Raw genomic sequence first — 17,759 nt, 5'->3', positions numbered from 1 at the left:
AAGCAAACAATTAGTAAACGGGTATTGGTCACACCCACATAACCCCATCATAGCTATCTGTTTGGAGAGGAGGAAGTTCTTGAGATCATGGGCCAATGTGATTGAATTGTAAAAGAAGAGAAAAAAAGAACAAATATTGGAAGGGCATGGGCATCTTAGAAATCCAACCTATCACATAGGTTTGAAAATTAGATAGCACATTCGATACCTTTCTACATGTGATGTTATTACCAAATGAATGGAGAATGTTAATCCCAATTTTCAAAATGATATCAATGTGCTTATAGTATCGTTTACACTTTGATCTCTAAAATATTCCGATATCATAAATTTGGTACATTGTACCAATTTTCACTATAAAAAGACTTTCGATTTAATCAACTTCGAAAAACATAGTGCAACTTATAAGAGTTTTCCGTAAACTCACTAATTAAATAAAAATAAATAGAAAATTTCAAATTTGTGGATGGATTGAAGAAAGTAAGAGAGAGAGAGAGAGAGAGAGAAAAAGAAGGTAATATAATGTAATGGGGGGAAAATTTAAGGTTGGAAGGTGTCAAAAAGATTTGAACACTGTTTGGTTCTGGCAAATCATTAATATTCGTTTGTGTGTGATGGTCTCCCCATGGTGGCTTTGCAGAAACAATAAAATCTACATAGCTCTGAGCCTCTTCAGACATTCATACAAATAATGATATCATTGAATCAAATCTCCACCCTTACCCACAAAGGATCTCCAAAGATTCTCCCTCTCCCTCTCCCTCTCCCTCTTCTCCATGTTTTCTACATGTTAAATGCTTCGGATGCCTTTCTCGTCCTTTCTTGCCTTCCAATTTATAATCTCGACCACACGGTTTTAATACCCTTCCTTCTCTTGCTCTCGTTTTCAATACCGAGAATAGGGTTCTTGTAACATTGTCATGTTCTAGTAGTATGACGACTTATCTTAAACTTTGACCCTAGGGTTTTAGCTTTTAGGGTTCTGGTAATAATGTACCAAGTTCTAGTAGCATGAGTGTAAGATCTCACATCAGTTGAAGAGAGAAACGAAATATTTCTTATAAAAGCATGAAAATCTCACCTTAGTAGACGCATTTTAAAACTATGAGACTGATGACGATATGTAACAGGCTAAAGTGGGGTATTGAGTTGTTATAACGAGGATTTCTCCTAATCTCTGACTATAGGGTTTTAATTCTCTTCCTTGCCTCGACCCTGTGTTTGAATATTGAAATTAGGGTTCTTGCAATAATGTCGAGTTCTCGTGACCTGTGTGACTTGCCTCGAGCTTGTTTTGAATATCGGAATTCGGGTTTGTTAAAAGGATACGAAGATCCCTAACTAAGAGGGTTACAAAAATGATATAGAAAAAGAAAAGAAGAATCTTGAGAAGTACACCAAACATTTGGCATTAGTTATGGTTTGGGTTACACTCATTTAATCCTATAAATACCCAACAAACAACTCACACAATTCAATTCATCTCTCTCTTGTGACTTTCTGATTCTCTTACGTTTCTTTCTTGCTCTGACAACCTCGTTTTCCTCTCTCTATTTCTAACCCTAAATTCAATTTCCTCTCTATTGCAACCCTTCCATGGAGGCTGCCGGTTCCTCTTCTTCTCAAAATGGGTACCAACCCCATGTTCTTGCTGTTGATGATAATCTCGTTGATCGTAAACTCGTTGAGAAATTGCTCAAAAACTCCTCTTTTAAAGGTAAAAATACAAAAGTTTTCATTTTTTTCATTCAAAACAGGATTTCAGAATCTGGGCAAGAAAAAAAAAGCAATCTTTTTGTTTGTTTGGTTGTTTGTTTGTTTGTTTGTTTGTGCAGTGACAACAGCAGAAAATGGTCGCAGTGCTCTGGAGTTTCTGGGTTTGTTGGATGAACATGAACACAACAACATAGAATGCGGTGATGTAAGTTAAAGATTGTGTTTGGTTGGTGAGAAAACGAAGGAAAATCCCCCAGAAAATTGGAGATGTTTTAATGGAATCTTTGTCGTTATTGCAGAGGTCGAAGGTGAACATGATCATCACGGATTACTGCATGCCCGGAATGTCCGGATATGAACTTCTCAAGAAAATCAAGGTTCCATTTTTATTTTTATTTTTATTCTTTCTTAAATTTATCGAAAAAAAAGAAAAAAAAAAATAATCTTGTTTGTGTTGCAGAGATGTTCTAGGATGAAGGAAGTTCCTGTAGTGGTGGTTTCATCAGAGAATGTGCCCACTCGCATCAACAAGTTAGTTAATTTAGTTAATTTAGTTAATTTAAATCCATCCATCTTTATCCATACTATTATATTTTCAAAAAAAAATTAATAAAAAAAAAAATGAATTTGGTTAGGTGTTTGGAGGAAGGAGCAGAGATGTTCATGCTCAAACCTTTGAAGCAATCTGATGTGGTGAAGCTCAAGTGCCAGCTGATGATGAACTGAACCTTTTTTTTTTTTTTTTTTTTTTTTTTTTTTTTATAATTTTAATTTTTAGTTGAAACATTTGAAATGGCTTAGGATATTAGTTGCATCCAGTTCTTGTGTTTTTTTTTTCTTTTTTGTTCAATGGATTTTAATTCCAATAATTTTGATCTCTATGTCCATCCAATCTTTTCTTTTATTATTTTTAGTTCATAAAAAAAATTAAAACATATATATATATATATATATATATATATTTAATTTAGTAATTTATAATATATATGGATTATTAATTTAGAGATATAAATTGTTTTTATTTTTTAATTTTTTGTAAAATGGTCTGATTTGGTAATTTAATAATTGAAAAAAAGAAAAAGAAAAAAGAATTCCATCTGATATTCTCGACGTTTTACCTGTTATCTTCTTCTTTCTGTGATTCCCAAGCTTCTTGCAACGCTTCACAAAACCTTCCAAAGCTTCTCTTTGTTTCAATGGAGACGCCATTGCTCGATCTTTCTTCCCGCAACGCATTTTTCACGCCCAAGAATTATTCCTTGTACTACACAAAACCTTCCAAATTAACCAATCTTAGCCTCTGTTGTCCCGATAAACCCACCACTTCCCATCGCCGGTTCTGCGCCGATGAATCGCCGCCTCCGATTCTTGAAGACACTGACGTAGTTCTAGATTTGGTCACTGAAAAAACCCCGAACCGCCGTAGGATTGTTCGACTTGCCTGGGAGAAGTTGGTGCGGTGGTCCAGGTCTTGGCGATTCAAGGCAAAGACCGACGTTCTTGAGCGCACGAACAAGGTGGGTTTTAATCCGCTCCTCATCTTTTTCCTAATTTTATCTTTTTTTAGCCTGTTGAAGATGTGGGTTGATCTTTTGGAGGATTAGTCTTGCGTGATTTGATAATGTGACTTCAACCTGTTTGATAAAATGCCGCAGAGAAGTTCGTTGTAGTATCTTGTTTTTTCTTTACTTTTTATTCAATTTGTTACCGAAATCCCTTGTTTTTTCACTGTAATTACCTCATTGTACTCTCTTGTAAGTTATAATATGAACGAGGCCCCTTGTATGGCATTGTTGGGTCTGGAGAATTATGACTATTATTAGTCTGGGAAATGATAACCCCTAGAAAACGAATCAACACCATATTACTTGAATTTCGGCTTCAAAATAAGTATATTAGTCGATGTGTCTTGAACCCAGTTAATTATCAGCAAAAGCTTAAACATTCCATTCGTCATCAAGGTCCAGGCAGGACTATGCTGAACTTGAAAAAGTACATCTTATGTTTTGGGAGATAAATGTCAAACTTAAAGCATTAGAACTATAGACAGTTTATTCACTGATATTTGTTTATAGCATATTCCACTTGCGAAATCTCTGTTCGCTTCATATTTAGAGTTCATTGTCTGAATTCTATCAGGTGGCTGTGCTTGGAGGCGGATCTTTTGGCACAGCGATGGCTGCCCATATTGCTGGTAGAAAGCCACAATTGGAAGTGAACATGCTTCTCCGTGATCCTCAAGTATGCCAGTCCATTAACGATAGTCACTACAATAGGTAAGTTATTCTGCAAAGAACTTCCCTTTTTCACCTATTTCAGCTTAAATCCATGCGTAATTAGCTGAAGTTCACTTACAATACGTATATGTGTTTGTGTGTGTGTGTGAGAGAGAGAGCTTGTGTAAATGTTTGTGTGGTCTCAGATGAAAGTTTGCTTGATTGCATTTAACTTGAGGACATTTATTTTCAGTAAGTACTTCCCAGGGCACAAGCTACCGATAAATGTTATTGCTACAACTGATGCCAAAGCTGCTTTGCTAGGTGCTGATTTCTGTTTTCACGCTGTACCTGTGCAGGTCTTTCACTACTCTATTGAAATTTCTTCATTAATATTTGTTTGCTCTTCGTAATTATGAATTCCTAAGGGGAAAAACTTATAATACAGTCCTTTCTTTACAGACTCAGATATAGGATCTTGGGAATTTTTAATAATTTTTTATCCATTTCTTTAACCGTGGGTGGTTATATGTTTTATTACTATTCATTTACTTTAAGTTGTTTCTTTCTTGTTAAAAGCTTTTATCACGTGGTAAAGGGCTTCTTTATTTTTGGTTAGGTAGCTATTTTCAGTGAGGGTTTTTTTTAGCCTATAAATATGGCTGCTGTACTCTCTTTAAGGCCTTTGAATAGTTGCTGAATTATTTGGAACTTGAGTGCATCAGATTCTTGCAAATAATTCAAATTTCTTTCATATGGTTTTTTAATTGTAGATGTCACAAATAATTTTCATATGGGCCTTCAGTTTTAGATGTCAGAAATATTAATTACTAATTTTGCGTGATTTAAGGATTTTTTTTTTTTTTTTTTTTTTAAATACTATTGCAGTTCAGCTCGTCCTTTCTTGAGAGCATTGCTGACCATGTTGATCCACATGTGCCATTCATATCTCTAAGCAAAGGGTTGGAACTTAATACCTTGAGGATGATGTCACAGATTATTCCCCATGCATTGAGAAATCCTCGACAACCCTTTGTTGCTCTTTCAGGACCTTCATTTGCTTCAGAATTAATGAATAAATTGCCGACAGGTGATATTGACGCACATTTTGCAGTGCTTTTTTGAATTGTATTGTTTTAAAATTGTTATGAACCTCTATCTTGGTTTTCCAGCAATGGTAGTGGCATCAAAGGACAAAAAATTGGCAAATGCAGCTCAGCAACTACTAGCTTCTAGTTATCTAAGAATAAGCACTTCGAGGTAGATATAATTACTGAACAATGAGGCTTACTTTTCTTGAAAATTGTAATTTAAAATACCCTTTGGTAGGAAACTTTGATTTATCCTACTAGTATTATCATCTTATCAAGCATCTAACTTCACATTTAGTCATTTATCCAGTTTCTCCGTTGCTACCTTATTCTTTGTTTATTTCTCCATTGTCTGATCACAAATTCCCTCCCAAAGTATTTTATCTTAAGAAAATAAAATATACCAAAATGAAAAGGTACTTGTAAGCTCTGTAAGCCAGTAATTTACTTAGCTTGTAACTTCTGATGACTCAGTGATGTGACAGGGGTGGAGATTGCAGGTGCATTGAAGAATGTCCTTGCGATAGCAGCAGGAATTGTTGAGGGGATGAATCTTGGTAACAACTCTATGGCAGCTCTTGTAGCACAAGGTTGTTCTGAGATCCGTTGGCTAGCAACAAAGGTATGCTTTTATTCAGTATTACTTGCTTTGAAGATTGAATGTGATTCATTTACGTCACAAGCCCAAAAACTAGATTTTGTTGTTTCTTAATAAAATTGTACATAATTTTAGGAAAAGTCTCAAATGAGAAATGGAAAATGTGTTGCAGTTAACAAATGTTTATATTTTTCAAAACTGAACACAATTGAGAGATACTGGAACGATACCTAATGACCTCTTACGTATTTTTCTCAATGGCATTTCAATATGGTGCTACCGTATGGACCCATTGTGAGATCCCACATTGGTTGGGAGGAGAACAAAACATTCTTTATAAGGGTGTGGAAAAACCTTGAGGGGACCCCTTTCCCCTAGCAGACGCATTTTAAAAACCTTGAGGGGAAGTCCGGAAGGGAAAAATCAAAGAGGACAATATCTGCTAGCGATGGGTTTGGGCTTGGGCTGTTACACCCATTATCGTGTAAGCTAAGAGTAAGAACTTTAATGGAGTCTTTTCTCTCTGCTGCGAATTCAGATTGTTACTAAATGTTCTCTGCCTGATTATTGGCCTCTTACGTATTTTTCTCAATGGCGCTTCAATATGGTGCTACCTTATGGATCCATTATCGTGTAAAAGCTGAGAGTAAGAGCTTTAATGGAGTCTTTTATCTCTGCTGCCAAATCAGATTGTTACTGAAAGTTCTCTGCTCGTTTATTGTTTCTGTTCCAATTTCCGTTGGATGGTCCAGAAGATGTTGGCTTCACGTTCCTACATTCAATAATAGTTCAAGCCTTATCTAATACATCAAACACTCGCCTACTTTTCTTATCTTATCTAATTGTCTGATTGCATTCCTGACATTCTGATAACTTTTGCCTTCAATTTTTTATTAAAGATGGGCGCGAAGCCAACGACAATTACTGGACTCTCAGGCACAGGGGACATTATGCTCACATGCTTTGTCAACCTCTCTCGAAATCGCACTGTAGGAGTACGACTAGGGTCTGGTGAGAATCTGGATGATATATTGAGCTCAATGAATCAGGTACTACCTGGGTAGCCTTTAAGCATGTCTGGAAATATTTGGTTTTCATTCAATGCTAATGTGTTGTTAAGGTCCCCCCCGTATGCAACAGGTTGCAGAAGGTGTATCAACTGCTGGGGCTGTTATTGCGTTGGCCCAGAAATATAATGTTAAGATGCCAGTTTTGACAGCGGTGGCCCGAATTATCGATAACGAGCTAACACCACAAAAAGCCGTTCTTGAATTGATGGGACTTCCTCAGGTAACCCTTAGCTCTCATTGAACTGATAGATAGGAAGTTTATTACCTTCATCAGACTGCTTGAATGCTCATGTGAACTTCATTTAGGTGGAAGAGGTCTGATGATACCTGGGGGCTTCAGAGATATTAAGGCATTGTTATCACAATAAATATTTGGCATGAAACCATGATGCCATCAACCATTTTACTAGAACGTTGATCATAAGTTCTATGAAACTTGCCACTGAAGACCAAAGGTGAAACTATCTTTGGTTCTCATTAATCAAATTCAGTGATTTTGATTTTGTGAAGTCAGTCGTAAAAAACTGCCATCATTCTGTCTGATTTATTTAATTGTTATGTGAAGGATCAACATCGGTATCTATCATTTAATGATCAAATGTGATCATGTAATATGATTCACAATTGACTCAAAAGTTCATTGTCAATATGGCGTTCATCAGGTTTGCATATTTTTGTGACCTTGTTGCAGACTCATGGGCGACCGACTTTTATGATTTCTCTAAGGACCATTACTATGTTACAACATGCAGGTTCGGTAAAATTTCGTGAAAAGGTACTTAGAGGTGTACACTTGTTGGATTAGCATAAATTTTTGGGTGACCCAAACTGGGTTCTTGGTATGTTTTATTTATTTATTATTCATTAAGTATAACTACTCGACTTTTTAAACATAGATAGGTCAAGATCGTTATTAAATGTATGCCATTGTTGTTTCAAAACTTAGGAAAGGAAATTATAAAACTTGATAAGCATGAATAACTTCCAACAAATAACTCCCGTCCTAGAATTAGATATTTAGATATGCATATACATACTAGTCTCTAAACAGAAATCATCTAATTTGTAGTCAAAATCCCTTAAAAAAAATATATAAGATCATTTGGGTTGTGACCCTTCTCAAAAAAATATCGACTATCCAACTTGGGATCAATATTAAATATGAACCATCTAGCTTATGACTAAAAAATCAAAATGCATGTCATCTAACTTGTGACCATGGTGGTACAATCTAGAGATGTGTTATTTTTTTAAAAAAGAAATATAATAGATAAAACTGTTGACCGAACCAAACCATTCAATCTTTTCAATCGTTTTCTTGAACACTCCTACATATGGAGATAAATGGGCACAACTATTAAAACTTGAGAGACCAAACTTATACGATAAGAAATAAAATAGTAATTGATGGACGATTTTGCCCTTTTAAAGATAAATATGCTCTTAGAAAAGGTTGAAGAAAAGTAGGGCATGAGGCCCCACAAAAGCACACCAATTCCTTGTTTCAATTGAGACATAGTTTAACCCTTCCTTCACACACACTACAACCAATAGGAGCAGAAGAAGAAGTCATCAAATTAAAAGTTGCAAATGCTAACACAATTTCCCTCACAAAACTTTAGCTTTTCACACATTTAAATCTTTAAAAAAAAAAAATTTAAAAATGACCTTAAACTTCAAAAAAAAAAAATAATAATAATAATATAGAAATACACCCTACTATGAATCTCATTTAAATTTTAAAATGTTAAAAAAAATAAAAAAGATTCAAATAAAAGTCATAAACAAATACCATAGTTGTTAAGACGTATCCACGCGACAGTGGCCACATAAGATAGTTTCTCCCTTTCTTACAACGTAATAACAAAAATATTTTTCCACGTAGGAAAAAGAAAAAAAAAAAAAAAAGAAAACTCCATAATTGTACTTAGTCTTTGGTCAAAATATTGTAAAACCCTTCAAACCCCAATAGGAAGAATCTTTTTGAATGGAAGAAGAAGAACTGAAGAAGCCCAAAGTCTTCCTGTAGACCAATTCCCCCTTTTTCCCAGTAATAACCACCACCTCTTTATTTTATTCAATTCATTCATTTTTGTACCCTTTTCATCCAACATGCCATACCATACATACATACCATACCATACCATACCATACCATACATACATATATATATATATTTGTTGGCGATCTTCAATTTCTCTCCATTATTGTGGGCTATGGAGGTAAATCCGGGCATGGAGGAGGCCCTTTCTTTGATTCTTCGAGGGTGTTCCTTGGCCAGAGATTTTGAATCCAATCCTTTGAATTTCCGCAATAATATTAATTTCCTCGCTCGTTTTTGTGATGAGATTTTGGGTGTTTTCTCCGCCGCCAAGGAGCGCCTCAGTCGCCCTCAAAACGAGTGCCTCAGGACCAGTACCTCCCAATCTATGGACTTGCCGCGGATTCAGATCAGGCCGCCGCCGCCGCCGCCGTTCGACGATTCCGGGAATCTACCGCCAATGCGTTTTGGTTCTTCTTCTTCTTCTTATTCTTCTTATTCTTCTTATTCTTCCACGTCAACCAAGGCTCGAAGACGGTATTGGTTAAATTATGAATTCTTTATTCATTCGAAAGTAAAAGTAAAAGTAAAAGTAAAAAAAGTTAAGTAAAAAAAGTAAAAGTAAAAGAGATTGTTTTTTTGTGAAATGGGTTTAACCAGAAAAGATGGAATGGCGAAGAGGACGGTGAGAGTGGCGGCGCCGCGCATCGGAAACACAGAGCTGCCACCGGACGACGGCTTCACATGGCGGAAATATGGACAGAAGGAGATTCTTGGCTCCAGGTTTCCCAGGTTTGTTTTGTTACTAATTTAATTACGTTGCTAAATTTGGCTTAAGATTTTATTTATTTATTCAAATTAAAATCATAACAACACAAATAATTCAAAAAAAAGTTGAAATTATTATTCACAAACACATATTTAAATATTTAAGTTGAATTAGAATAACTTCATTTATTATTAAAAGTTTTCATTTTAACAAATAATAAACCAAAAAGTAAATAAAACCTTTAATCATAATATTCAACTTGAGTTCCCACGTTGGTTGGAGAGAAAAACTAATAATTTCGTGTAAGGTGTGGAAATCTCTCCCTAAATGACACACGTTTTAAAATCGTAAGATGAAAACAACATGTAACGAACCAAAGCAGATAATATCTACTAGCGGTGGCATCAGACTATTATAAATGTTATTAGAGTTAGAAACTAGGCGGTATACCAGCGAGGACGCTGACCCCCAATGAGATGAAACCTCTCCCATATAGGGGTGGAGAGTGATTTTTTTTTTCTTTTAAATCGTGAAGCTGACGACTATAGGTAACTAGCTAAAATGAATAATATCTAATAATGGTGATGTAAGGCTCTTATACAGTCCAACTATTAAAAAAAAAAATCTTAAATCAATATAAAATAATAATAATTCAAATTAACTAACTAATTAAGTTGCTAATTTAATATTTATGAATAAAAATTACAAGTTGTAAATTTATATTTATTCTTTGGAAATTTAAAATTTATAAAACGATTTTTTTATTTAAAACAAAGATTTTTTTTTTTCAGTGAAACAAAAAAAAATTATTTTTTAATTTTGTTAGGGGAAATTGATTTATAAAATAATCGAAGGTTTGACCGATTTAATTGAAAACAAATGTGGGACACCTTTGTTGACTTTCTGACTCATTCTTCGGTCAATAATTCTTCAATATTATTATTATTATTATTTGTTTATTATTAAATGTCTTTATCTATTATTAATAAACCCTTTCTATTTTCAAATTTTAATTTTATTTGATTAACCACTCACATTTTACTAACTAATTTCAATAATTAAATTTATTATTAAATATTTAATTTTCACAAAATAAATAAATAAATAAATAAATAAAATGTTGCAGAGGCTACTTCAGATGCACCCACCAGAAGCTCTACCACTGCCCAGCCAAAAAGCACGTGCAGCGCCTCGATCACGATCCCCACACGTTCGAAGTCGCCTACCTTGGTGACCACACGTGCCACATGTCCGCCACCGCCCCCTCCGCTCCACCACCGCCATCGCCGCTGCCGGAAGTTGCCGGGCTACACATGACCCAGTTTCCTCCCCCCTCTGCCGGATGGCTTTCGATGGAGTACGGGGGTCCGGCTACCATCCGGTCCAGCAAAGACGTCGGCGATCAGTTTCCGGTGTTGGACATGGTGGACGCCATGTTCAACTCCGGCACCGGCAGCAGTAACAGTGTAGACTCCATCTTCGGCGCTAATGTGGGGGAAGAACAACATCAGCATCTCAAGTGGGAGAAAGACAACAAGAAGAATTAGTACAATTATTATTTTTCAAATTACAATTTTTGCTCTCTAATATTTTGTTTCAAAATATTCTTAATACGCTCCATAATTTTTTTTAATTATATTTTTTTAGAATTTTAATTATATTTTTTTAGAATTTTATTTTAATACATGTAATGCATCACACAACAATATCTTTCAATTTTATTATACTTGGTTGTCGAAGTTTTATAAACAATTTCAGATCAAATGACAGTATGAATATGACCTTTAAGATTTTATCGATGAAAATGAGTCCTAATGTTAGTGTTACATACATAGAATATCAATTTATGAGACCACATGCATGAACATGAATGATATGTATTACCCTAATTATTTGATGTTTTGAGATATTATGATGAGTAAAACTTAGTTCTACTAACTGAGTGTCAATTCTCATTAGGTGAGAGTAAAGTCTCCCGAAACTTCTTTTTTTTTTTTTTTTTTTTTTTTTTTTTTGCTGATTTTCCGTTGCATCACTACCATCATTGTTGATTTAGGCATAAGGTTGCTCCCTTTATGTTTATGATATTACTAGGTTACGATGTTGGAGCTATTGGAGGGTAGCTAATTAACCTCCAGTAATGAAAAGTTTATAATGATGGACTCATATATCTATCGTAGTTGATTCAAAATGGGGGCGCTCTCCACATCTTTAATATGATTTTTAACGAGAATTGACTTTGTAATTTAGGTGGTCGCCAACCAACTCCTAATAGTACATGATTTATCATGACTAGACCGATATAAAAAAGCCATTAAAGTCAATTATATATTAGATGAGAAGAGTCTATGATATTTCGATGTAACTAAGCATTCTTACTGGTTCCTAAACCTGTATGGCATTGTGACTGGATCGTTCTTCTTTTGTAAAATCCTTAATTTTACAAAAAAGTTAGTTCGTCTTAAGATTGTTAGAAATATATAACTATGTAATTTTCTTTTTTCTTTTTATATAATAACAGTTAGTATGAAAGTTTCTGATGGAAAATATATTAAACATTTTTTTAAGTTATAATATTTACTCGAAAAAAAAAGTCTTAATCACTAAATTTATAATTTTAAATGACAAAAAAAGAGGAATAGTTATTAAAAGAAAAGGAAAATAAGAGAATAAATAATGGAGTGACGGGGTTATGTGGAAGGAAAACTGTAGGCTAATTGACGTAAGCATGCTGACGTAATCGTATACACGTAAGCGCAGTAGGGAGGCAGTAATTGCTTCGGATAGTGGAAGAGGCTGCCACTAATATTTCCTCAAACCATAAGTCTCCCATTTGTTGGTTGTATTATTATTTATATTATAATTTAATTTTAGGGTTTACTTCAAATATAATTTTTTTAGGACCCTAATTTTGTATTTAGTTAAATTTTATTTTATTTAAAAAAATTAAAGTTGGAGAATAGATCAAATTATCCTTTTATGAATGCAACATTTCAACAAATATTATTTTATGGAGCAGATCAAACTTCAAAAAGAAAAAATGTGCACTAATTAGTCGCGATCCTTCGATAAATTGATTATCAATTTTTTAAAAATGAAAAGATTTAATCAAGAAATGAACAAAATGATACAAATCATGGAATTCAAGAAGTTCCACTAAATAATGCTTCATTCTCTCTCTAACCGATGTGAGATCTTACAATCCATCTCTTTAGAGTCTAGTGTCCTCGCTAACACATCACTCGGTGTCTTGACTCTAATACCATTTGTAACAGTCTAAACCTATCGCTAGCAGATATTGTCTGCTTTAGCCCGTTACGTATCTATCGTCAGCTTCATGGTTTGAAAGGTTTTCACACTCTTATAAAGAATGGTTCGTCCACCTCTCCAACCGATGTAGGATCTTACACCCGCTAAAACAGGGGTAACAACCTTAATCTTCCAAATTCACCAAATTCAGTTTGAACTTTTCATGTTTGTATTAGGGGAACCATACAATGAGCAGATCAAATTACCTTTCCTCCACCCTACTTATTCTGTCTTCTGTGTAATATACCGTTTGGAACTTGTTCTTTATTGAATGAACTTTCATGCTCCCACATCGGAAGACTTTCTTCTGTCTCTCTGTTTTTATGACACTTAAGAAACATAGGGAGCTGAAAAGTGATGAGAACAGACAAAGATTCGTGTCACTAAATTTGGTACAAGTATGGTTCGTGTTGAGCTAACAGATAGAAAAACATACAAGAAATGATTACAGGTGAAAAGGGATTGTTGAAGTTCCTCAGCCCAAAGCTCCGGAACCTCCTGCTTCTGTCTGTTCTCTAATGGTACTAGGGAAGGGTTATAAATACTTTTCTTCTCTGTTTGAAACTGAAAAGCTTGCAGCCATTTGGCTGGTTGAAGAAGGTTTGGGAGGAGATGAATAAGAAAAAGAAGTGTTTCAAAGAGCTGTAAAGAAGGAACTCTGATGTGATGTCAAATAAGTTTGGTAACTCCGAATAAGATCTCATATGAACATGTTCATCCTTCTTCTTCCTCTCTCTCTCTCTCTCTTCAGATTCATCATCAGAATGTTGCTTAAGAGCTTGAAAAACTCTAGAACTGGTACTGAAAATCTTAGCCCTCCTATGGTAATCAGTAGGGTCTCGCCCTTCATCTTCCCCCATAATGGCTTCTCTTTCCAAAGATTCAAGCAACTCCACCATTCCTTTTCCTCCACTGCCGCATTTCTCCTCTAGCCTCCCTAGCTTCAGCCACTCTTCTCCCTCCACCGACAATTCTCTCTCCAGCTCCGCCACAGAGCTCCCCCAGCCACCCTGACTAACACATCTCGGTGCCGCAGCCTGACGGCGGAGCCATGGAGGGGAAACCGTTGAAACTGGCCTGAATTTGGGGAAGACGACGGCGGATGGGCGGTGGAAGAAGGTGAGACTTGCATCGTTGGTGTTGGTGGGGTGTTGATAAAGTGATGGACTTTATTAATGTTATGGGGAGAGATTTTGGAGAGGAGTTTGAAATATAGAGAATATTGCGGGGAGAGAGGCGGCGACACTGGCCACCGTTTGACGTGGAAGTCGGAGAATCAGTGGAACGGACGTGGTGGCCAAATCAGGTAAAAATATTCTTTGGTGTAGTGAAATATATTGCTCATGACGTTGATAGACAAATTCTAAATCTTTTAATATATATGTTCTTACTTTTATGAGGGTTGTGGCACTAGATGCCTTGAAATTTGTGTAAGGTACTTAAGATTTGATAGGTTTTTGAAAGCAACAGGAGAGAAATGTGGTCCAAATTAGCAATTTGTCTTAATGTATGGTTCAAGAAGTTCATGAATGTATTCTTCTTTCCTAGGCTCTCAGTCTTACTTCATTTTAGGACTTCAATGAAAAATACAAAACTCAAGTTGCAAGGAAGGACCATTTTACTAGTGATCATTATTCAGAAGTATTCAATACTTACGGTTCTAAAACGCAAACTTTCTGATTATATAGACTAAGGACTGATGTTCTATGCAAAAGCATACCTGTACTGTGTACCCTGAAGTTTATGAACTTTGTCGGCTACGAACACAAAAGTTTGTTCATTTGCCTCTCGTCTACGAGTATATTTGCAGCAACAGCAGTTGAATCTTTCCTTCCTATCGCTATTTCAGTATCCAAATCCTGCGTTGATACAATGAGAACAAATTGATTTAGGATACTTTTGTTAAATTCTGTTCATATACTATGACAAAAAATGGAGAATATTCTTATGAAAAAAGAAGAGATGTTACCTCACTTTAATGACCTTCTAGAAAACTAACATGTTTTTTTTTAGTTAATTTGAATGAATCAAATAAAAGCATATTCCAAAAGGAGCCAAGATCTCTGGCAAAGGCCACAGCATTGACGTCATTGTTCGTGGCACCCATTTGGATGAGGGCAGATGCCATCGGTTCATAATCTTCAGATGAAATTGATGCCAAAAATACGTCCATCGCAGCCCATGTTTCTGGAGATATACACCCAACTATTCCTGTAGGTATATATATATATTTACACATCAAGAAATGTGGCTATCCATTCCGAAGTCCCAAACAAATGGTGGTTGCAATTTGTAAATGGCTGTCTAAGAAAATAAGACTAGAACTTATGGCAAGTAATTTAAGGCATTGGCGAACATCCTTATTAATGGATTCCTACAAACAACTAGCATTTCGTCAAATGTGCTGAGAAATAATACAAGTTCAAGAAAATGGATATCTGTAACTCCAAGAATGGAAATTCAAAATTAACATTGAAGGGAGGGAAGAGGAGTAGAGTTCAGAAAAAAGAGAAATTTCAACCACATTAACCCAGAAAGCTCTGAACTCCAACCCCACAATCATTCTATACATATCCCACAGCCATTTAATTATGGAAGGACGTGGGATTGGGCCAGATGGTAAAAGCGAAATAACCATTCAAATGATACCAGGCATATCAAATGAAATTAACGAACTCTATAATGGAGAAGAATGGTTAATATATTTTTTTTTCCCGAGGGCTCTCTCTCATAAACTAATTCCAAAGTCTATCTAATTCCTTCTCCACCTCTTCTTCCTTCCTATTTTTAACCTCCTGCCCATGTCAAACTCCTCCCATGGCTGGCTTGGCTAACAAACTCATCTCCCATCTTGGATACTCTAACCAACCCATTCTTTTAGTTAAATCTATCAACTGACTTATATAAGTTAGATTCCTAACACTACCTAAATCCCGAATATCAATTCTTTCTTCTTTCTTAGAGAAGAAAAAAAATATCAATCATTCAATGATCAATACTCCAAGACTTTAGATGGTCACCTTGAGACTTTATAGTAAGCTCCGGAAGTGGTCTCACGATGTCAAACTGAATGGTAAGCTGTTTCATTCTTCGTTGTCAGCCAAAACATGAATGTTTTGTAGACTATTCTTCGATCATCACATACAACATCTCAAATTACTTTCATTATCTTAATTAAGACTGATGCGTTTATTTAGAGGGTTGGGGGTGGATTGCTGCTTGTGTTTTTTAAAATCATGTGGTTTCTTTCAAGTCAAGTTACCCAAAAATAATACTGACGCACATTGGCAGAGAGATTTAACCTAATAGGGAGTCGTTCAATGGCTGGAATCATGGACAGAGGATGACACCAACAAACGCTGTACTCTTGTAAAAGAAGATGACAAGGTTCAGAGTAGCTTATACAGTGGAAGAACAGATAGTTTGAATCCTCTAAAATCTAGGTAACAAAGAAGACATATAAAGGAGAAAGCAGCTTTTAGAAATATTTTAAGCGAAGTTCAAGCTCCCCAAAGAGAGGAACCAGGTAGGAATCTTCCTTTACAAGCGACTACTGGTTATCAATAACCTTATAGACATGTTGATTAAGGATGGAGCTCCTATGTGACTAAGAAACATGTACAAATAACAGTTGTAGATGTTAGAATTGAAAAGGTCCCAACTTACCCATCCTCGCCCAAATCAGGATGGTTGATTCAGAAAACAAAAAAAAAAAAAAAAAAAAATCTCACACGTAAACTAGCTATATGTACGAGTTTAGTGAATTCCCTTCATATAAAATCTTCTTTATTGTCAAGAAATGATTTAAGAATTCATTTGGAAGATGATCTCTGCCTAGACAAAAGAGCATGTTAAGAAACGACGATTACGAACACAAAGTTAAAGAGACTGGATAAAATCTGAAAGAACCAATACCTGTGCACATCTGCAGGCCGCTCTCAACCAACTCCAATAAATGCTTGAATACTTTGAGCTAGGCTTATGGGACCCCTTGAACCTGTGTTTATGGATGCAATGGCCCAAGCTCACCGCTAGTAGATATTGTGCTCTTTGGGTTTTTCCAAATTTTCTTTTTGGTTTCCGCTCAAGGTTTTTAAAACGCCTCGACTAGAGGGAGAGGTTTTGATACCCTTATGAGGAATGCTTTGTTCCCCTCTCCAACTAGTGTGGATCTCACAATGGAAGTCTTCGTAATGTCTTCCAATAGTTTAGGCAGATTTTCCATACTAGCTGAGAATTACATAGGCATTTTGTTAGATTTTGACGAGGACGGAGTCAAACAGATGAAATCCAAACACACATTCATTAGGTAGGAAAAAGTTGCCGATTAAATTACAAGTTCTTGCCCGTGAGTCCTGGTTAAAGTGATTTCGGAAAGGGGGAAAAGTTCTCAAGTTCCTTCTTTATTGAGTAGGTAAGAAAAAGTTGCTGTTAACTTCAGGAGTAAAGAAGAAGCACTTTCCTTCTCCTTCTTCCCTAAACATACACACGATTCTCTAGAGGAAAAACAAAAAGTCAGTAGCCTTAATTTAATCCGAATTGTTCCGCACTCTAATCGGAAGATGCAATGAAGTTTTCAACAGACGCCATCGCCTCCAAAGGAGAAAGTTCGAACAATCAAACTCCATAACATTTCCGAAAAGGCAATCGCAATTAGAGAAGAATAAGAAAAAGAAGAACAAGAAGAAGAAGAAGAAGAAGAAGAAGGCAACTTCACCTTGAAGGCGCGAATCGAAGAGGTCCTGAGCTGGAGTGTAACGAACAAGGAGACGAAAGGCGGTGGGGCTGAAGGCATGGTGGGAATTCTTGATAGCTATGGCGGGCAATTAAATTGCTTTATTTAGTTTTCATTTACTTTTTTTATTATTATTATTATAAGAGTAAATTAAAAGGAGGACCCAACGGTTCAACGGTCGGCTTGGTTCGTATGTGTCGCCGAGCCGACTAAG

General features: G+C 35.7%; 3 protein-coding genes and 1 long non-coding RNA gene across 9 annotated transcripts; 3 read left to right on the top strand and 1 right to left on the bottom strand.

Annotated features, from left to right (window-relative positions):
- Positions 1–1,495: 1,495 nt before the first annotated feature.
- LOC111811326 (two-component response regulator ARR17) lies at positions 1,496–2,601 on the top strand. Its single transcript, XM_023698119.2, has 5 exons — positions 1,496–1,717; positions 1,836–1,921; positions 2,016–2,093; positions 2,177–2,247; positions 2,352–2,601. The coding sequence occupies exons 1-5, from the start codon at positions 1,597–1,599 to the stop codon at positions 2,440–2,442; spliced, it is 447 nt and encodes a 148-aa protein (XP_023553887.2). The 5' UTR covers positions 1,496–1,596; the 3' UTR covers positions 2,443–2,601.
- Positions 2,602–2,806: 205 nt separating this feature from the next.
- On the top strand, positions 2,807–7,582 carry GLY1 (NAD-dependent glycerol-3-phosphate dehydrogenase family protein). Of its 4 annotated transcripts, none has more exons than XR_002814067.2 (10): positions 2,810–3,233; positions 3,856–3,992; positions 4,186–4,291; positions 4,821–5,022; positions 5,105–5,192; positions 5,498–5,645; positions 6,521–6,670; positions 6,762–6,911; positions 6,998–7,146; positions 7,383–7,582. XR_002814067.2 is itself a non-coding variant. In XM_023668069.2 (9 exons), the coding sequence occupies exons 1-9, from the start codon at positions 2,913–2,915 to the stop codon at positions 7,010–7,012; spliced, it is 1,317 nt and encodes a 438-aa protein (XP_023523837.2). In that variant the 5' UTR covers positions 2,810–2,912; the 3' UTR covers positions 7,013–7,326. The 4 variants fall into 4 exon arrangements, 1 of the variants encoding a protein (XP_023523837.2); XR_002814066.2 differs by lacking the exon at positions 7,383–7,582 and adding an exon at positions 7,257–7,326; XR_002814068.2 differs by lacking the exon at positions 7,383–7,582 and having other exon boundaries at positions 2,807–3,233; positions 6,742–6,911; positions 6,998–7,326.
- An 889-nt stretch (positions 7,583–8,471) lies between these two features.
- Positions 8,472–11,189, top strand: WRKY55 (WRKY DNA-binding protein 55). Its single transcript, XM_023659186.2, has 3 exons — positions 8,472–9,269; positions 9,393–9,524; positions 10,628–11,189. The coding sequence occupies exons 1-3, from the start codon at positions 8,908–8,910 to the stop codon at positions 11,046–11,048; spliced, it is 915 nt and encodes a 304-aa protein (XP_023514954.2). The 5' UTR covers positions 8,472–8,907; the 3' UTR covers positions 11,049–11,189.
- A 1,470-nt stretch (positions 11,190–12,659) lies between these two features.
- Positions 12,660–17,708, bottom strand: LOC147793752 (uncharacterized). Of its 3 annotated transcripts, XR_015421747.1 has the most exons (6): positions 17,528–17,708; positions 17,147–17,306; positions 16,726–17,040; positions 14,780–15,021; positions 14,531–14,669; positions 12,660–13,157 (listed from the first exon to the last, which is right to left on the bottom strand). It is a non-coding gene; the product is annotated as an uncharacterized LOC147793752 (long non-coding RNA). The 3 variants fall into 3 exon arrangements; XR_015421745.1 differs by lacking the exon at positions 12,660–13,157 and having other exon boundaries at positions 14,411–14,669; XR_015421746.1 differs by lacking the exons at positions 12,660–13,157; positions 17,147–17,306 and having other exon boundaries at positions 14,411–14,669; positions 17,528–17,673.
- Between the last annotated feature and the right edge of the window lie 51 nt (positions 17,709–17,759).

Source organism: Cucurbita pepo, chromosome 1 (assembly GCF_057944985.1).
Source record: "Cucurbita pepo subsp. pepo isolate OVF chromosome 1, ASM5794498v1, whole genome shotgun sequence".
In the NCBI taxonomy this organism is placed as follows: Eukaryota; Viridiplantae; Streptophyta; class Magnoliopsida; order Cucurbitales; family Cucurbitaceae; genus Cucurbita; species Cucurbita pepo.
Note: the sequence above shows the minus strand (reverse complement) of the source record. Positions and strands in the feature narration are given on the sequence as shown.